Source organism: Ictalurus furcatus, chromosome 26 (genome assembly GCF_023375685.1).
Source record: "Ictalurus furcatus strain D&B chromosome 26, Billie_1.0, whole genome shotgun sequence".
Lineage (NCBI taxonomy): Eukaryota > Metazoa > Chordata > Actinopteri > Siluriformes > Ictaluridae > Ictalurus > Ictalurus furcatus.
In genome coordinates, this window is record NC_071280.1 from 16,146,592 (window position 1) to 16,165,362 (window position 18,771).

Consider the following 18,771-nt stretch of genomic DNA (forward strand, 5'->3'; position numbering starts at 1 on the left):
ATCTTAATTCTATAGTTATAGTGATATGAGAAAAAACAAAACATAATTGCTTACTAAAAAGTCACTTATAAAACAGAGGTTGAAGAGCAATTCAGTCAGTAAACATTTATGCAAATCTGAAAATTCTACAACCAAAAAAATCTGAAGAGTTTCAGAAACTACTTTATTCCTGAGGAAAGTCCGTCCATCCATCCAGCCATTTTCTGTACCGCTTATCCTTACTGGGTCACGGGGAACCTGGAGCCTATCCAAGGGAGCATGGGGCACAAGGCGGGGGACACGCTGGACAGGGTGCCAATACATCACCGGGCACAATCACATGTTCACACACTACGGACAATTTCGGACATGCCAATCAGCCTACAATGCACATCTTTAGACTGGGGGAGGAAGCCACCTGAAGCACAGGAAGAACACGCAAACTCTCTGGTGTGAAGCGCACCCTCAACCTTAGAGGTGTGAGGCAAACGTGCTAACCACTACGCCACCGTGCCCACTCCTGAGCAAAGTATTTGTAGTTATGCATGACCAAGTTATGCATGACAAAAACAGGAATCCATCAGGCCAAGGAATGTAACCAGAACCACTTTGTACTGTACTGGTGCTTTTTTTAAATAAATAAATAAATAAAAACCACAACAGCTCTGTAAAACTCATTCTAATACCGGTGTGGTTCCAGTGAAACATTTAGGAGTTTCAAATTTACTGACTGCCCCAATACCTGCCCTTAGACTTCCATTGTAAGTGAGCTTTACTTTTATAAAAAAAGAAATACATTTTTAAAAAAAAAGGGGGGGGGGGCGGCTCTGTATTTTTCTCAGTACTGGAAAACATGCTGAAATTCTTGCCTGTAGTAAATTAAAACACACACTACAGATAGGTAGATGAGGTAAATAAGGCTCATGTTAAAAACGCTGACTCATTCCTTTCTGCGAGTGCAGCACTTGTTTAGTCAGTTACATCAGTTATCCTGAGCGGTTTGAAGCAATAACGTTCCCTCACATCAGCAGATTCCAAACACACTCACCATGGACACAGCTTTAAGAGACTCAGACGTGAGTGTGCGAGCGGTGCTTTGACACTTATTGCGTGAAACGGCCACTAAGACGCCGGTGACCCCAGGGACCATGGCGGACTAGCATCAGAACCAACTTCAGCACCCCAGGTTAACGTTGTGAGGGATTCTGAGGTGCCTATTGTGCCTTAAAATGAATAATACAAAACCAACCGGGAATCAGAGATCCAAGACGGGGAGGCTCTGCTTTACTGGCAACAAGAGCTACATATTTAACAGTAAATTAATGGAGTAAACCGTGCGTCAAAAAAAATGATCAAAGAAATAAAACCACGTAGCCGTCATCTCACATGCGAGCTAATCTAAAACATCGAAACCAAAAAAGTAAAACTCGCAAACAAATTTAAACCTTCAATAAAGGGTCTTTTTTTTAAAATCTAAATGAGATTAGTTTTTGAATTCTAATAAAAATTTATAAAGTTGTTCTACAAACCTGTTTTTGCTTTGTCACTAAGGATTATTGTGTTCATTTAACGGCCCCAAAATAAAAAGTCCAATTCATTTATTTTCAATTACATCTATAAACACAATGTGTACAAAAGCTGAAGATGTCAATACTTTAAACCATTATTTACACCTTATATAAACTGACCAATAAGTTTACATTTAAAATAAATAAATAAATAAATAAATAAATCTTTAAATAAATAAATAACCCCAGTGACTATTAACCACGGTCCACAAATTATTATTATCCACATTCCACACCGTGATCCACTCAGTGTCTGATCGCCTCGACCCCGAACCCCGTGGAGCGTGCTTTGGGTGATTACCTGACGGTCACGCGGGTGGACACGTCCTGCAAGTCTCCGGGGTGGAAGAGCTGCGAGTCGTTGAGTCCGAGTTTTTCACAGGCCTTCAGAAACACGTTCACGTTGTCCTGCAGAAAGTAACGTGCGAAATCTGTAAAAGCAGCTCAGTGTACATAAAGTGTACACCGAGTATGCAGAGCGAATGTCTGAGCGATGCCGCTCGTCACCGCTGCTTCTGCACGCGCAAAGTCGTGCTTCGAGTATAAACTGGCCTTAACTACTATACAGGTACGTCAAATGAAATGGCACTCACTAATCCGGCGATGGGGGTCGAGAGTCTGTTCACTCTCTTGATGATCCCAGGCTTGAGTTTGTTGATCAGACTACATGGACACAAATAACACATTCATCATCACTCCAACATGTTTGCATCGTTATCAACAAAGCACAAGCACTTTCCTCTCCACTCACTCGCACAACAAGACTCCGTTCTCCAGGGCAGATCTAAAGTTACTGCTCCCGAATCTCTTCTTCGTCACTTCCTGCACAGAAAGGAATTAAGAACTAATTAAAATACTTGGTATGGGGTGAGAACCTATGATCACCATTTTGTACGCACTAGGCAAATGTTTGTGTTTTCACCCTGCAGCATTAGTGTTAAGAGCCAGTTATAATTAACATGAATTAAATACTACTCAAGGTCAGGTCAAACAAGCTCAATTAGCTTTCTGAGCTACTCCGATTCAAGACAGAAAATAGACGTGTTACGAAGAGGACAGACGTTTCCTTGCATTGGATATGTTCGAGACTCTTTCGTGACGCACAGTGGGTTTTACAATTAGATCAATCACATTGCCATGATTAAAATCAGAAAAGAAAAAAAAGAGAGAAAAGGAATCTCTATTGATTAGTTGGTGTGCGTGCAGTACGGGGTACGTTTGCTCAACGCGTTACTTCTGTTCCGAAAACAGAGTTCACACCGAAGTTGCATCCCGAACGACGTACTACACACTATGCACTTACACTACTACCTAGTGTATGAATTTTAGAAGGGTGGTACCGTCTCAAACGGAACACGAGCGGCTTTTTTACTAACCGGAAATTTAATCCGTTTCCCAGTCGACGGCACGGCATCAGACGCACGTAACGCGACGCCACTAACTTCAGCGGAATACCCAGAATCAACGTCATTTTACTGTTCATGTCAACATTCCCTCTTCTACACAACATGACCTCAGCCACCATCAGACGGAGTTAAAAAGTGTGACCCAAGTCCTCATTTTACATTAAACGCCAGGAAGAAGACTCTACCCTACAAACTTTACAAAGCGGACCCTGTGGAGCACGGAAGCACGACAGCGATGCACGAGCACAGACTGTTCATGTCCAAAACGCTCCACGGTCCAAGGGGTGGCTGAAACCGTTGCGTTATTATATGTCGTATGTGAAAGTATTATAACCGGAGCGATCTATTTGTAACGAGGCCGCGTTGCCCCTCACTCGCGGTGCAGACGCGGTGACGAACAGTGTAGCGAAAGCAAGATCTGTAATGTCCAATTAAAACGGTACGATCGAAGTAAAAACAGATTAAACCACGCCTAAAGGCGGCGAGTAACAGACACCAAGGTGCTGTGAAAGTGAGATTTTAATATTAATTATTATTTTTGGACTGTAGTTTAATTATCAGTACTTAGTATATTAAACAGAAGCTTATATTCGTAACACTCAGTTTGTGGATTTAAGTCTCTGAAACTGTATTACACAAGCGCTCGTTAAAGAGCCGAACAGCAAACCGAGCTTCGTTTTAACGGTCTAAAGAGCGGGAGATCTAAGAGGCCGTGCACCAGACATGGGGCTCATGGGGCATTAATGAACACTAAGGAATTAGGGATCCTACCGAGGGCTTTTGTGTTTGGCCAGTGTGTTCTCAAACCCCATGCTGTCCCTCATCAGCTTGTCTGTGTGGATGGAATGTCGCTCTGACAGTAACCGACATAATCATACACACCAAGTGGTCCAGCTCAGACGGTGAAAAGGCCAGAACAAGAACGCCTAGGAATCAGATGCAAAATTTTACAGACCGGGAGCCTGCAAAAGCAGTTCACTTCACGTGCAAGTGCATTGTAAACCAGTCTATGAAGTGGCAGAACGGCAAGCATGCAAACGCCAGCTTAAAAAGAAAGCTGAATGCACAGAAAAGGAAACGGTGCTATGTCTAAACAGGAAGCGACTTTTCACCATAGCAACGCTACACCACAGCCTGAACCGCTTGTCCATTTTCAAATGGACCTGAAAAACCACAGAAAAGGACCTTAAAAAGGAGATGCAGTTCACTTCTTTTTCCTCAAGGTCTACATGACCGAGAAGTTTACACACAGTTCTGCTTTGCAGTATCTGCAACATGCCTTATATATAAAAACCCTGGTAACCCTGTTGCTGATGACTGCACAAATTTAGAGAAAGTGTTCCATTTACCTTCAGGTCAGTGGAGGTTAAACACCAGAGACAACAAAGGGCTCACTGAAGGCACTGCAGTACCTCATTCATTCAAAATGATTACAGCATGGCTATCAAACCATAAAACACAAGCTCAATACTGTGCGTGTGTGTGTGTGTGTCCCCACAGGCATCTGATCAGACACCAGAGATAAGAAACAAGCCCAAACTGAAACACGTACAGTTCAGCTCTAGCGAGAGAACGACCACTCAGATCTGCTATAATGCAACTGAAAATCGAAATTAACTCCTTTGTTCACAACATGTAACTATAAATATATATTTTCTTTTAAAACACCATGTCATTCTTTAAATATAGATCACCGACACGTTACAGTTTAACGTATGACATATGAAGTATCGTGACAACAGAATTGAAGGCTGTCGGAAAATGGGATGAGCTACTGAATCAAAAAGTTCAGAAACACCTCCGCCTCTATGCTCTCAGAAATCTGCACTTGCCCTTGTTGGGCCGTCATCTGTTACCTTAGAAGGGGCATGTTGTGTACTTTTAATTAGCACGTAGAGTAAAGCTTTAAAGGCAGTCATTAAAAGGTCCAATTATATATACACACCATATGTTTCTTTTTAAATAGGTATACTATACTAAAGGTCCTGGGTTCAATCCCGAGCTTGGATTGCTGTTTGTGTGGAGTTTCTGTCAATGTTCTCCTCTTGTCCCTGGATTTCCTGTGGGTTCTCTGGCTTCCCCTCAACCTCCCAAAATCATGCCGGTATTTGGACTGGATAAGGTAAATCACCACTGTGTGTGAACGAGTGTGTGCATAGCGTCCGGCCACGTCCCATCCCGCACGTATTCCCGACTCTCACCCAGTCATCTTGTGACAGGCTGCAGATCCACCATTACGTTCTTGTTTCCTGGTAAATGCTACTTAAAAAAAAAGTAGGCAGTGGGCAAGAAAAGTTCATTTTGGAAGCTAGGCTTTATTTCTAAGAGCGTCGCTCAACCTTACGCATGTATTAATCGACCGAACGACTGCAGACATCCTGACGTGAAGTAAAGTAAACTTAACGTGGAGTAAAACCTGAGCGCACGCCATGCGGGTGAACGTAGCGGAAGACGGATCTCTTTCGGACAGAAGACGAAGAACTCTCGCTTACCTCCATCCATCGTTGTGCCTCGCTGAACGCCACCTCACAGCCGACTGCCGTCTGCTCTCTCCACTCCATCGCCGAAACGACTCTGAACCAACCTGCAAGGGCGACACAGTATATCAGGTGTTCACCATCACCATGAGATTAGGCTCTGCAAGAACCCAAGGAGATACGTGCTTAGCAATTTTACAAAGTCATAAAATGTTTTACTGGGCTCTGTGAGACTCAGAAGATGATAAAAAGATGCCCTAATTATATAAATAAACAAACAAACAAACACCTTAATATTGCTCGAGGCTGATTATTGAGATAGTGGTGTGTCACGTGATCATAGGTTTGTTTTAATGCACCAATGGCGGGCCACCATGTGTACCAATATTTACTGCAATCAGACATGTTAGGTTTTACTTATGAAAAATGTTTTCTGTTACCTAACTTTAAATTATTTTAACATTTTAACTTTTACCCAACTCTGAATTTATTTTTTTAAATAAATAAATAAATGAATAAAAACAAACCTCGGTTGTATTTCACCTGTAAGGAAACACCCGTTTTACTCCCGTGTTTGATGCATAAACCCGAATATCAGTAGTTTACACTGAAGTAACTTCAAATTAACACTGCAAAGACATTTCAAAAAGTCATTTTAAGAGTTTAGAGTTCATTTTTAAGTCTCACGTCGACGCCCTGTAGTGAAACAAACCGCTTCCCGTGTATGTATCTAGCTGGGTTTTTTCTCAGCCTCACCTTAAAAGGCACCTTCCCTAATTCCCCACCAGCGTGTAAAGATGTAAGCTTTCTTTTTGTGTTTTTTTGTGTTAATCCTCAACTCTCACTCCACCTGTCCTTTCACGTGACCCGAAAACACGACTAAAGTCCCGTTAAGGTGCTCCAAACACACGCAGCTGCAGAGGCGCACGGCAGGTTCCGCTCCAGCTTTCAAGCAGAGTGATGCGGCGCTACAAAGAGGCCACGCCCCTGCTGCTAAAGTCAGCCCAAACCACGCCCCCTTCTTTTAGACCCAGCGGAAACCACGCCCCTTCTCATAAAATCAGTCAAACCACGCCCCGACTGTTAATTAATTGCACTGTGCTGTTTCGATCTCTCCACACGATGGCGCCGAATTCACAATTTCGACGGAAAGCTCAGGTTGGATGTATGACAGATTGACTGGTGTAGGTGTTCATATTCATAATTCTCGTCCGGAGACAAGGATGCATCATCTTTTCACCTGAATTCAATCTGAATTCGTGTATATCAGTTTATCCAGGTGCATTCAGCTTTGAGATATTATTCACACCTAAGGGCAATAGCATGGGGAGGTGGGAGGAAACTGGAGAACCTTGAAGGAAGCCCACACAGACACGGGGAGAACACGTGAAAACTTCCACACAAACACAAACCCGAGCTCAGGATCCAACCGGGGACCCTGGAGCTGTCAGGCGGCAATGCTGGATCGCATTTAAGATAACACTCAAAACATGATATACAGTTATAGGGTGTCAGATTAGCTTTAATCAAGTTGCTGCATTGCTTTAAACTCCATTAGTTTACATCTCAGTTGGGGATTGATTTCAATCTTGCATCTGACAAATATGGTTATATTTTCTAAAACGCCAGCATATATTAGATGGATTGTGGGAAATGGATGTTTTATTATTATTATTATTATTATTATTATTATTATTATTATTATTATTTGAGTCTAGTTTCCTTAAACCGTGAAGGTAAAAGTATCAGTAATGACTGCTCTGAAGAGTAACACTGTGTCTGTTTAGTTTTTCAAAAGATCATCCAGGACTAATCAGAAGTTAAGGTTTTAAGCACTGATTTGAAATGAAGTGAATTTCATTTTAAAACAAGACGAACAAGTCATTGATCCTCATCCCCAGACTCTTAATCGCAATCTGCTCATATTGAACATCCTTTCAACACACCTAGTCCTGTCTGACTTTACACTATACAGTTTTATAATAGGACTGAATTATAATCCCAGTATCCGGTGTCAGCCAGAAGAGGATGGGTTCCCTTGTGAGTCTGGTTCCTCTCAAAGTTTCTTCATCGTGTCATCTCAGGCAGCTTTTCTGCTTTGGGAAAATGTCTATAGTGAATGAAATCCTGCACCCATCATCTTTTTGGCAGTCTATTAGACCCACGATGTAGAATATTCCACCCTTCTTCACCTATACATATAGTCAAATAAATCATTTTGTACGGATTCTTTAGTCAGATCTTCCTTATTTATTTATTTTTTCCTTTGGGATGCTGGTGCTTTTAAAGTTCTGCATGTGATACAGTAAATCATGCTATACTTGTTTTCTCTCCTCTGTTCATATTGTTGGTACAGTCCTGAATGGATCAGGTCACAAACTCACAACAATAAATGAATCATTGCCCTGTCACTCACGGTTGTTCCCCCAGGGATCAGTTCTCAGTCTGTGTCTCTATAATTTACAGGTAAACCGTGGGTTAACATTATTCATAACCATGGCCAGATTTCGATGTTATGCCGATGATATTCAGGTATATGTTTCTAGCAGCATGTATCTCTGATCTAAAACTCGTAATATCATAATATCTAGGATTTATAGCTATAATGTAGATATACATAGAGCTTCTCATGTTGTATCACTGATAATCCTAGAGATGGGTGTGGCTGGTGTAAATGTTCGATTTAAAAAACAAACACACATCAATTTATGTCAATATAAAACGTCATCAGATTATCTGCAGTTATCTTAAGTCTGATTAATTTTTGTAGAACTCGGTGCAACAGCACTGCCAACAGCAGTAAGAAAAAACAAACAGAATGCTATGAAGACTTGAGAAGCGAGGCTGGGGCTGAATTCTTTCTCGCCCAGAGTGAAGATTCATGCAGCCTATCAGTGACAGATTGCCCAGAGTGACACGCCCACCTAGATTAGATCACAATATGGGCTCAACAGAGAATGAGAAGGTACAGATGAAATACAGTCTTGTGTGTAATGAATATGAAAGCGGTGGATTATTTACTCTATCATCCTTTTTTTTTTTGTCCTAAAAATAGCTTTGGAGGAGGAACACAATGTAGATTGGACAATGCACCCATTGTCCAATCAAAGACAAATTACAGAGAAGTACTTTGTGTGTGAGTGTGTACGTACTAGTAGTAGTAGTAGTTTGCCCTAGGTCATTTTTATTATGCTATTAAACAGACCTCATGCTGTAATGTTTCACTTAACCCAAACAATTGAATTGTCGAGCTACTGATAGACTGTATGTCTAATATCGCCGCCAATCATCACTGAATACTACCATATTATAACTTTTTCCATAATACAGCCCAATGCTGTGTGATTTTGTGTAGATTTTCAATGAACTCGTACACATAAAGATGAAACACAATCTGTTAACGAGCCTCTAATTCGGCCTGAGATCAGTTTTCGTCAGATGGAGCACGAACAGGAAGCGCTTCACCCAGCGACAGGAAGTTCTGTAACCAGAGCTGGAGCAGCATGCAAGACTGTCTGCCCACTGGTTTCCTGTGTGACTAGCCTGCTGTCTGATAATCTCACACACACATACACATACACACACACACAATCATGTGTAGCGTTGCCCTATATTCGGATCACATTATGTGTGAGCCAGGTCTTTACCTCAGTTCATGGTTGTTCATGATACAGATAAAAGCAGGGATCAGTGTACTATACATAAATATACCTTTAGTCTGAAGCATGGCTTAATGCCTAGCTTATAAAGAAAATTGTGATACAAATATTACACTACCATAAAATGATTTCAAGTGGTTTTAAAAATAATTTTTCACATTTTACAATAGGTCATGCTATTCTGAAACATGTGGCTTGGAAAAAAAAACAAACTCAATGGCTATATAAAGGTATTGAAAATGAGGTCAGGTTGGATTTAATGCAGTCTTTTCATTTTTTTTTGTTCTGCACCACAGCTTTGCTTCTAGTGTTGAGCTTTTCAGATACATGTTTTACCGCAAAAAAAATAACATCCATCTCTCTCAGACCCTCACGCTCTCTCTCAGTCTCTCTTTCTCGCTCTCTCTCTCTCGCTCTCTCTCGCTCTCTCAGGTTTGCTGTCATCTCATTACACTTTGGGGAGACATTCGAGGGACCCGGCCTTTTGTGCTAATCACTGTAACATGCACCTCACTCGCCCCTTGCAGCAAAATAAGGCTTGAAGTGGGAAAATATCCACGCTTCATTTGTATTCAGGTATGTTGAGGGTCCGCCAGTAGTGGTGTCAGAGGTTTAGATCATACATAAGTAGTCTTCCTCATGTAGAGTCTGTCCTTAATAGCCACATTTAAATAATTAGATTTTTTTTCCCCCCACAGGTAATGCAACACCAGTTAGCCAAGTATTTCACTGTAGCAGATCAACTTTTCTGTCTACCTCCATTAAAACTCCAGCCATTAAAGATTCCAAGATCTGTCATTTTAAAAATCAGTTATAAAACACTATAATTCCCAATAATCATTCGTCATTACAGGCTTCTGTTTAGCTATAATCATGCGGATATGTAACTACGCTGTTTACATAAAGATCATGTGCTGTCATGTCTCCCTTTTACTTATCTGCCTTAGTGAAATACACTGAAAACTATTTTTAATCATCAAAACGTGTGTAACTGTTCACTTATGCTAGTTAACTAGCATTCAAATAAGCTAACTAAGTTTGTTAAGAGGTTGCTAGCTAAACATAAATAGCTAGCTAACTTATAGTGCTATAAAATAAGGTATTCAATACAGCTAACTGGTTAGAATTACACTGACAGCCTGTCATTTTACTATGTACGCTAAACTTAAATAACTAGCTAGTTTAAAGTGCTATGAAATGAAGTAGCTACTGTTACACTGATTGTGACTGGAATATGTTAGCTAAAGATAAATGACTAGCTACCATGTAGTGCTATATGACACTGTAGTATGTTAGCCAAACATAACTAGCCAGCTAGCTTATAACAATGTTAATAGTATTAAAATAGTAGCCTATTAAATGCAGCTAACTGGCTACTATTGAGAGGTTGACATTGGAGTATGTTAGCTAGCTAGCTTATAATGAATAAAGTAAGGTTTTAAAGACAGAGACTAGCATTACTCTGAATCTAAACCCCAAGATGCTAAATATAAACAGCTAAATAACTAGCTTGCTAGCTAAAATTGCTCTAAAATTATTATTATTATTAAATATTAAATATACTACTGTAACATAAAACATAGCTATATATTAGTTACACTTTTAGCAAAAAGGGATCCTCCAGGGAAAAGTGTCCGTAGTGTATGAATGGGTGTGTGAGTGTGTATGTGATTGTGCCCTGCGATGGACTGGCACCCTGTCCAGGGTGTACCCCGCCTTGTGCCCGATGCTCCCTGGGATAGGCTCCAGGCTCCCCTGCGACCCTGAAAAGGAGTAAGCGGTTGAAGATGGATGGATGGATGGATGGATGGATGGGATCCTCCAGGGCTTTTTGGGTGGTTAGGGGTGGTTCTAGCTCCTTATTGGGGTTCTATTGGGAACCGTTTCTGTAAGGTAGACTCTCTGTTCTACATAGAATCTTTAAGAATCCCCCAGAAGAACAAACCGAATACTGATTTAGGCTGCTAGATGAAGCCTTTTTTCTGAGAGTGTACATAATTTGATAGCGATCTTTCTCAAGACTCTAACATTGGTGGTTATTTTGGAACTTTTTCTGTGCTGGAAATGAGCTAGGCCTCCATGAAAGCAGAGCTATTCAGTTCTGGCTCTTTTTACCAAAAAGGTAACGTACAAGGTGTAAATGATTTGAACAAAGCGGGGAGGGTCGGTTTAGGTGTGGGGGTGGGGTCTAAAAATTACGTATGAATCCCTTAAGTGAGTGAAGAATTTGAGCTTGGCCTATATTTATTTGTGGTGTTACGGTGATTCAGCGGACAAACGAAGTCCTCCATTTCATAAAGAGTGGTGTGACCAAATTAATATCGATCTCTGAACGAATAAACATGCCTGTGTTGCGTGAATGAGTTCCTTGAACTTGCGTCACAAGCATTCGGCGAGTAAACAACGAATCCTGTGCTGACTGAGAACATAATAAACATGTCATTTCTGTGGCCTGACCGCAGTGGCAGCGCACTGTGGTTTGCAGGAGCTGTATTTCTTCACATCATTTCCATCACTGTTTATCATTTCTCCTTCATGCAGAATTCTTTACGCATGCGTTTGCTCAAGACTTCAGTTGTAGGCCACTTGAAGTGCTGCATATGTAATTGCCACAGCAAGGACCTCAGGCAGTGGGCATGTGTGTGTGTGTGTGTGTGTGTGTGTGTGTGTGGTGTCCCTGGCCACATTCTGGTGGTCTGTTTCACCTGGAGCTGCCCAGCTGTTGAGTGTGTGTATGTGTGTGTGTGTGTGTGTGTGTGTGTGGAACACTGTAGCTTTGTCCTAACCTGGCACCAGAGAACAACGGCGGGTGGGGGCAGAAGGGGCCATAACCAGCTGTGTTAGTGTAGCATAGGGCATATTCTGGTCTCTTTAACGCACACACACACACACACACAAAACACCATTAGCGCTCCCTGCAACCAGACCCACCCTAGAATTGGGCATAACCTAATTCGAAAAATATGTGATGACAGGCACATAAAACTGCATGATTCAGAGATGGTCAATTTTAGGAGCTTTATTTTCTTGATTCCTTGCATATTGTAATCATAAACAATTGTTACGAGCAGTCATTTAAAAACTATTCCAAACGCTCTTTCCTGAATTAGCTGAATGACTAATGACGTCTGTGTTGAGTTTTGTAAACAGCTAAATTTTCGAATCTCCGTCTGTGTCCGTTTCTTCAAGAGGACCTCAGCGGAGAGACAGACAGAGCCTGAACGGATCGGGAGACGGAAGCAGAATACACCTATGAACCTATGAACAAAGTGGGAATAAACCCTAGATCGGACGCCAGTCAATCACAGGGCTCCGCACACACACACATTCATACACTCAGTCACACCTAGGGGCAATTTAGCAGGATGTTTTTCAGAGGACCCAGAGAACCAGAAAAACCAGAGGAACCCCATATTGACACTGGGAGAGCATGCAAAACTCCACGCGGACAGTATCCTGAGCTTAGGATCGACCAGGGAGCTGTGATGCAGCTGTGCTACCCGATGCACCACACATACACTACTGATGTAGAAAAAAGTATAGGAGTAATACGGTATTACAGTACAGTAAATATGAAAAAGGCCAGAGTATAGCAGTATGCAATATATAGCAGTATATTACTATAGAATATATTACTGCTATACACCTACCTTTTTGTATACTACATTACATCATGCACAGAACTGCAAGAACTACTGACATGATACCATTATTACTGTAATAATACTGTTTGATGGTTCTACAATACTTAAGAATTCCAGTGATGTCATGTTGCAGAAATGAAGCATGGTGGCGGTTGTGTTGATATGCTGAGCAGAAGTTCGGTTGTGAATGAGCTCATGATTTCTAGCCACTAAAAAAAACCAGAAAACCAACAACAATAAAATTTTTTTTAAAAAAAACAGCGAGCTCCCCTTCTGGACAGAGCCACTCTGAGACGGGGCCGAGGGCCTCGCCAGGAACATCAGGCCTCGCCAAGCCCTCCCTCCTCTCCCCCAGATCACACTCATACTCCCAGCCAACCTTTTATTTATCACTCTTCCTCCTCCTTTTAACACCCCGGCTCCTCTATCGGCTCTGTCGCACAGACAGCTTGTCTAGTCTGGCCTACTCTTCTCTTCTCTGTTCCTCTTTCTCTCTCTCACTCTCTCTTTTTAATCAAAAGCTTAATAACATCTCAGCGCTACATATATTATCAGTGCATGTGTTATGTTTATCACAAGATGCTTCCGGTATGCTTACTTCCTGTCATCCAGGCTGATGGGCATTTCAGCCTACAACCATCTGGCTCTTCTGAATGAGTATGTGTGTTTGTGTATTACTTATCATTCAAACATTCGGGATAAGTTTTAATTCTGATATTGTGATTGGACCTACCTAATCAGACAGCTCGAATGTCACGTCTGCTTTTACATGCCTCCAATTTGAACGAACAAGGTTGTAAAACGCACTATTTTCCCTCTGAATCATGACATGTCTCTCTCTCTCTCTTTTTTTTTTTCCACAGGCCAGTCAGCGCCCACCCCCCCACCCCCTTTTGCTCCACCACATGTTCTCATCGTCCGAGTATTCAACCCCGCCACAGATCATGGCTGTCTCCCATTTTCCTGCTGCGTGCTGGGGGCTGCAAGGGGGCCGAAACAGACCCCAAACGACGTGGCAGTGCTTGTGCATGTGTGTGTCTATGTGTATGTGTGTGTGTGTTTGCTGTCCACACACAGCCCAAACACACACACACACACACACACACACACACACACAAACACCCCATGGCAAAAGTCAAATAAAAATCGGATGGGGATTCAGGGTGGGAAGCATTTCCAATAAATGATGTCTGGCCACTTGGCTTTCTGGAGCGAATTAGCAGAGGATGCTGGAAATCCTTCATCAATGGCTGACTCGGTTAGGGGAGGAATTTCTCAACTACCAAACGTTCAATTTCAAAACCCGTAATCAAGTACACACATATGCGCACTCACAGAGTGTGTCAGCGAAATTGGAGCATTATTGATTGTGAAGCAGTACAGCAAAAAAATGGAGGTTGTGGGAACACTGCGAATGAGGAAATGCTGTCTTTCATATACACACATGCATTTATATATACACTCCCTGACCCCCTGCAGACTCTCTCTCTCTCTCTCACTCTCACTCTGTGTGTGTGTGTGTGTGTGTGTGTGTGTGTGTGTGGGGGAGTTGATCTCCAAGAGGAGTTTGGCAGGAAGACGCCCTATTCTAAGCCAGGGGAGTAGCGCAACGGAGGAAAAATGCGTTATCTGAGAATTCCAAAAAAACAAAAAGTCGGGTCCAAATAATGTCTGGAGTTTTAAACAATTTGTCTGAATCGCTCTGTTTCCATGTCTTGACAGTCTGAGAATTATTTCTTTAATTCTTTAACCCTAACCCCCCCCATACACTAGGCACAGAACAAGTATTGATTCATTCAGGTCGAGTCTAGGTGCCTATTGATTCAACCAAGCAGTAATGATTCATTTATACTGATAAAGGTGGATGCTGGGAAGTGTAATAGTGCTGTGATGGAATCATAATCACTTGAAAGATTTGGAAAAGGGTTTCATGATCCTCGGGAAATCACTTATCCTTACTCGTATCCAATTATGACAGTATTTTATGAAGGTTGGGGGTGGTGTAAATATGTGGGGTGTACCAGGCTTCATTCCCGAACACAAACATCTGGATTAAGTCACCGTGGCAACCCTTTGCTGTGCTTGACCAGTGTTAACAAGAAAATTCATCTCCCATGTGTGTTCAGATAAGTATGGAGGATCTCATACATCAAACATGTTTATTTATAGAAATTCACGTCTAGAGTGGTGAGCAGATCAAGGACAAAATTCATCCCACATGCAAAAATCTACCTTTAGGATCACTGGAATTTCCGCACTGGCGACTGGCGATGGTCCCATATGGATATGATATAGATTGCTCTGGATCTCCTTTCTTCAGTGGTGGAAGTGGAGTTATAATACACTATATGGCCAAAAGTATGTGGACACCTGACCATCACACCCATATGTGGTTCTTCCCCAAACTGTTGCAACAAAATTGGAAGCACACAATTGCATAGAATGGCTTTGCACAGTGTGGCATTACAATTTCCCTTCACTGGAACTAAGAGGCCCGAACATGTTCTATCATGACAACGCCCCTGTACACAAAGCAAGCTCCATGAAGACAGGGTTTGCCATTGTGGATGGAGTGGAAGAATTATATTGGCTATTACACTGGCTATATTATCCAGATGCCTATACACACATTCCTACGCAGATTCAATATTCCCAGTCGAAGGAAGGACAGCGATATCCAGGGAAGATGGACAAAAAACGTCAACGACGACATCAAAAATAGCCTGAGGAAATTCCACATTTGTCTCAACAACTGGGAAGACATTGCCTCAGACAGAAGCACCTGGATGAAATCCATACAAGAGGAAGCCATGTTACATGAGCAGGCCACAGAGAAAAAGCGTAATATCAACAACAACCACATCCACCATCCATGTATACACTGCTCCAGATGACAGAAAACTAGCTGTGGAAAATCTGTATATCTGGCAACAGTGTCACTCAACCCAATCTGAAACATACAGTATTTCACAATTTTTCCACTGTAATTAAGTCTTTTTCTACCTCTTGGAGTAGGACTGCAGAACAGAATTTAGCGCCAAATAACAGCGATCCTTATGTTCATTACGCCCATGATAGTTACTGAATAACGTACTCTTTCTGTTACAGATCGAAAGTGGAGCATTATACTCCTCTATCCTGTCTCTGTCATTAATGGGAGAGGGATAACGGGAGTGGGAGAAAGAGAGAAATGTGGCACGGGGGAGGTTGGAAGGTGTGATTACGGGGTTGCCGTGGCAGCAGGTCTGTCCTCCAGACTACAGAAAGATAGGTATATAGAGAGATAAAGAGAAAGAGAGAGAGAGAGAGAGAAAGACGGAGACTCCAGCCCACTTCTAACAGGTGCTGTGGTTCAACAGCTTCCTAATAGCAGACTGTGGTTAGGAATAATTTACTACTCCAGATCTTGGTGAAGATCTGAGAATGAAGATGAATCCCTTCTGATATATCTGTATATGCCAGTATTTGTGTATAAGGCTGTCAAATTCATCTGAAGGGTGAATCAGTCCCTTTTACACTGAGGACGAATCCTAAATGATTATCTATTCACTACATATGCTCACTACATATAGCATAATGTCATGCTATGGAGTGCATAAATAAAATAAACTATTCAGATAAACACCTTTTTTTAAATGACGTGATATTAATAATATTAAGAACCATATCGTGTTAAATCTTTTACTATATAATGTGACACAAATGATCATTTAGCCAAGAAGTTATTAAATGATTAAAAAATGACTCAAAGTAGGCTAAAATGGAATTCTGACAGTCCTTAGTAGTATGTATGTGATGTGTGTGTGTGTGTGTGTGTGTGTGTGTGTTTGTATTCAACCCCCATTGCAAATCAGGTTTATTGTCAAAATGTACAGACTTTCAGCTGTTTGCAGTGAACAAATCAAACAAAAGCAATTGAAATAGTTCAACACAACGAAAGCTTCAAGTGCTTGACCCAAATTCAACTGAACATGCAACTTATAATGACTTCTCCAGTCTCAAAATTATTCAACCCCCTGAATAGAATCCCTCACAACAGCACAAATATACAGAACAGGTGTTGTCTTAAGCACACCTGATGCAACTGATCAAGGGCTTCATTAATTGTGTCAGGTGTGCTTGAGCTGGAACACATCAAATACCTGAACGGGCTAGGGGTAGAAAATATATGAAATACCTGGACGGGGCAGAAAAAGGAAGCTGTCAAGGGCTGCAAGCAGATTTCTGAGAAAGCAGGTTGTGAAAAACCCTCGAGTGACTGCAAAAGACCTGCTGCAAGACTTGGTGTAACAGACACTGAGGTTTCAGTGAGCACAGTAAGGCGTGTAATAAATGCAGAAGGTTTCCATGCCAGAACTCCAAGACATACACCACTACTGACCCAAAAGCACAAGAAAAGTCGCTCAAAATCATATAAATAAGCCACAGAAGTTTTGGGATTCTGTTCTGTGGAGCGATGAAACAAAACTGGAACTTTTCGGCATGATGGATCAGTGATATGTCTGGAGGAAGAAGAATGAAGAAAGAACACTCTGTCCACAGTCAAGCATGGTGGTGGCTCGGTGATGCTCTGGGGCTGCTTTGTGTCCTCTAGTACTGGAAACCTGCAGCGTGTGGAAGGCAAGATGGATTCATTGAAGTATCAGGAAATCCTAGGAGAAAACGTCATGCCGTCTGTGAGGAAGCTGAAGCTTACGTGTCATCGGACCTTCCAACAGGACAATGATCCCAAGCATACCTCAAATTCCACCAAGGCTTGGTTGCAGAAGAAGTTCTGGAAGATTCTAAAGGGCCGTCACAGTCACCTGACTTGAACCCCATAGAAAATGGTGGGATTTGAAGAAGGCGGTTGCAGCACACAAACCCAAGAATATTACTGACCTGTAGGCCATTGCTCATGAGGAATGGACTAAGATTCCTCAGGAACTCTGCCAGAAGCTGGTGTCTGGCTCTGTATCTCATTTGCAGCAGGTCATAACAGCAAAAGGATGCTCTACTAAATACTAAAGATGCTTGCCATGAAGGGGTTGAATAATTTTGAGACTGGAGAAGTCATTATAAGTTGCATGTTCAGTTGAATTTGGGTCAAGCACTTGAAGCTTTCGTTGTGTTGAACTATTTCAATTGCTTTTGTTTGATTTGTTCATTGCAAACAGCTGAAAGTCTGTACATTTTGACAATAATCCTGATTTGCAATGGGGGTTGAATACACACACACACACACACACACACACACACACACACACACATTTGTAATGATGGCTGGAAGACTAGTGAAGACCGAGGAGGCCCTCTTTGGGATCAAATCAGCGAGTGGCTACGATCATCACTACCACTTGACACTGATATACCTCCAGAATAGCCTCAGGTTTATATACACACATACACACACACACACACACACACACACACACACACACCATGTTTTCCCCTTCATTAGTGCTGTGTCTGGGAGTTGAGGGCAGGTGTTAGAGCAGTCAGGCATACACTAGCCCCAGGCTTTACATAAGCATCACACTTCACTAGTTCTGCTAGCAACCTAGCTATAGTTGCAGTCATTCAGATTCTTTCTTTTACTTCAGGGTTTTTTCTTTCCGCTTCCTTTTTTTAAATTTTTTATCCAATATCAGTATGTGTGGTTGTAAATGGAGCTTAAGCTTAAGTTAAAATATGGCTCATAGACAGACAGAGCTGTAGTGTAGCTCTGGATTTTGCATAATCACAGGAGAATGCTAGGAAAATAAACCATTTAGCGCTAATAAACAAAAGTGGAGTGGGGAGTTTCCTGGTCTTTCTACTAGGCATCAATATTAAATTTGTCATGTCAAGATACCTGCCTCAGTGTTTTTCGTGCTATTATCCAGCAGTAAATAAATCATAAGTTCATTAGCTAGCTTTCCATAACTATTCCAGTGTACTCAATTAATATCACAATGAAATGTGGAATGAATAGCAGGCACGTCCGTGCCTTTTTACTTCCTGTACCAAGCCGAATAGTTGTTTTAGATGTTGTAAAAACAAGTTCTTAGCAAGCTAGC

The 18,771-nt window shown here is 41.7% G+C and overlaps 1 protein-coding gene across 1 annotated transcript in view; it reads right to left on the reverse strand.

Moving 5' to 3' along the window:
* The window catches only part of lmo7b (LIM domain 7b), a 35,963-nt gene extending 29,460 nt beyond the window's left edge, over window positions 1-6,503 (reverse strand). Inside the window, exons 1-5 of the mRNA XM_053614965.1 lie at window positions 6,187-6,503; window positions 5,446-5,537; window positions 2,299-2,369; window positions 2,141-2,210; window positions 1,849-1,955 (exon numbers count right to left, since the gene is read on the reverse strand). Of these exons, the coding sequence (XP_053470940.1) occupies window positions 1,849-1,955; window positions 2,141-2,210; window positions 2,299-2,369; window positions 5,446-5,514 (317 nt within the window). The 5' untranslated portion in view covers window positions 5,515-5,537; window positions 6,187-6,503. The remainder of the gene's footprint in view (window positions 1-1,848; window positions 1,956-2,140; window positions 2,211-2,298; window positions 2,370-5,445; window positions 5,538-6,186) is intronic.
* Window positions 6,504-18,771: the final 12,268 nt, after the last annotated feature.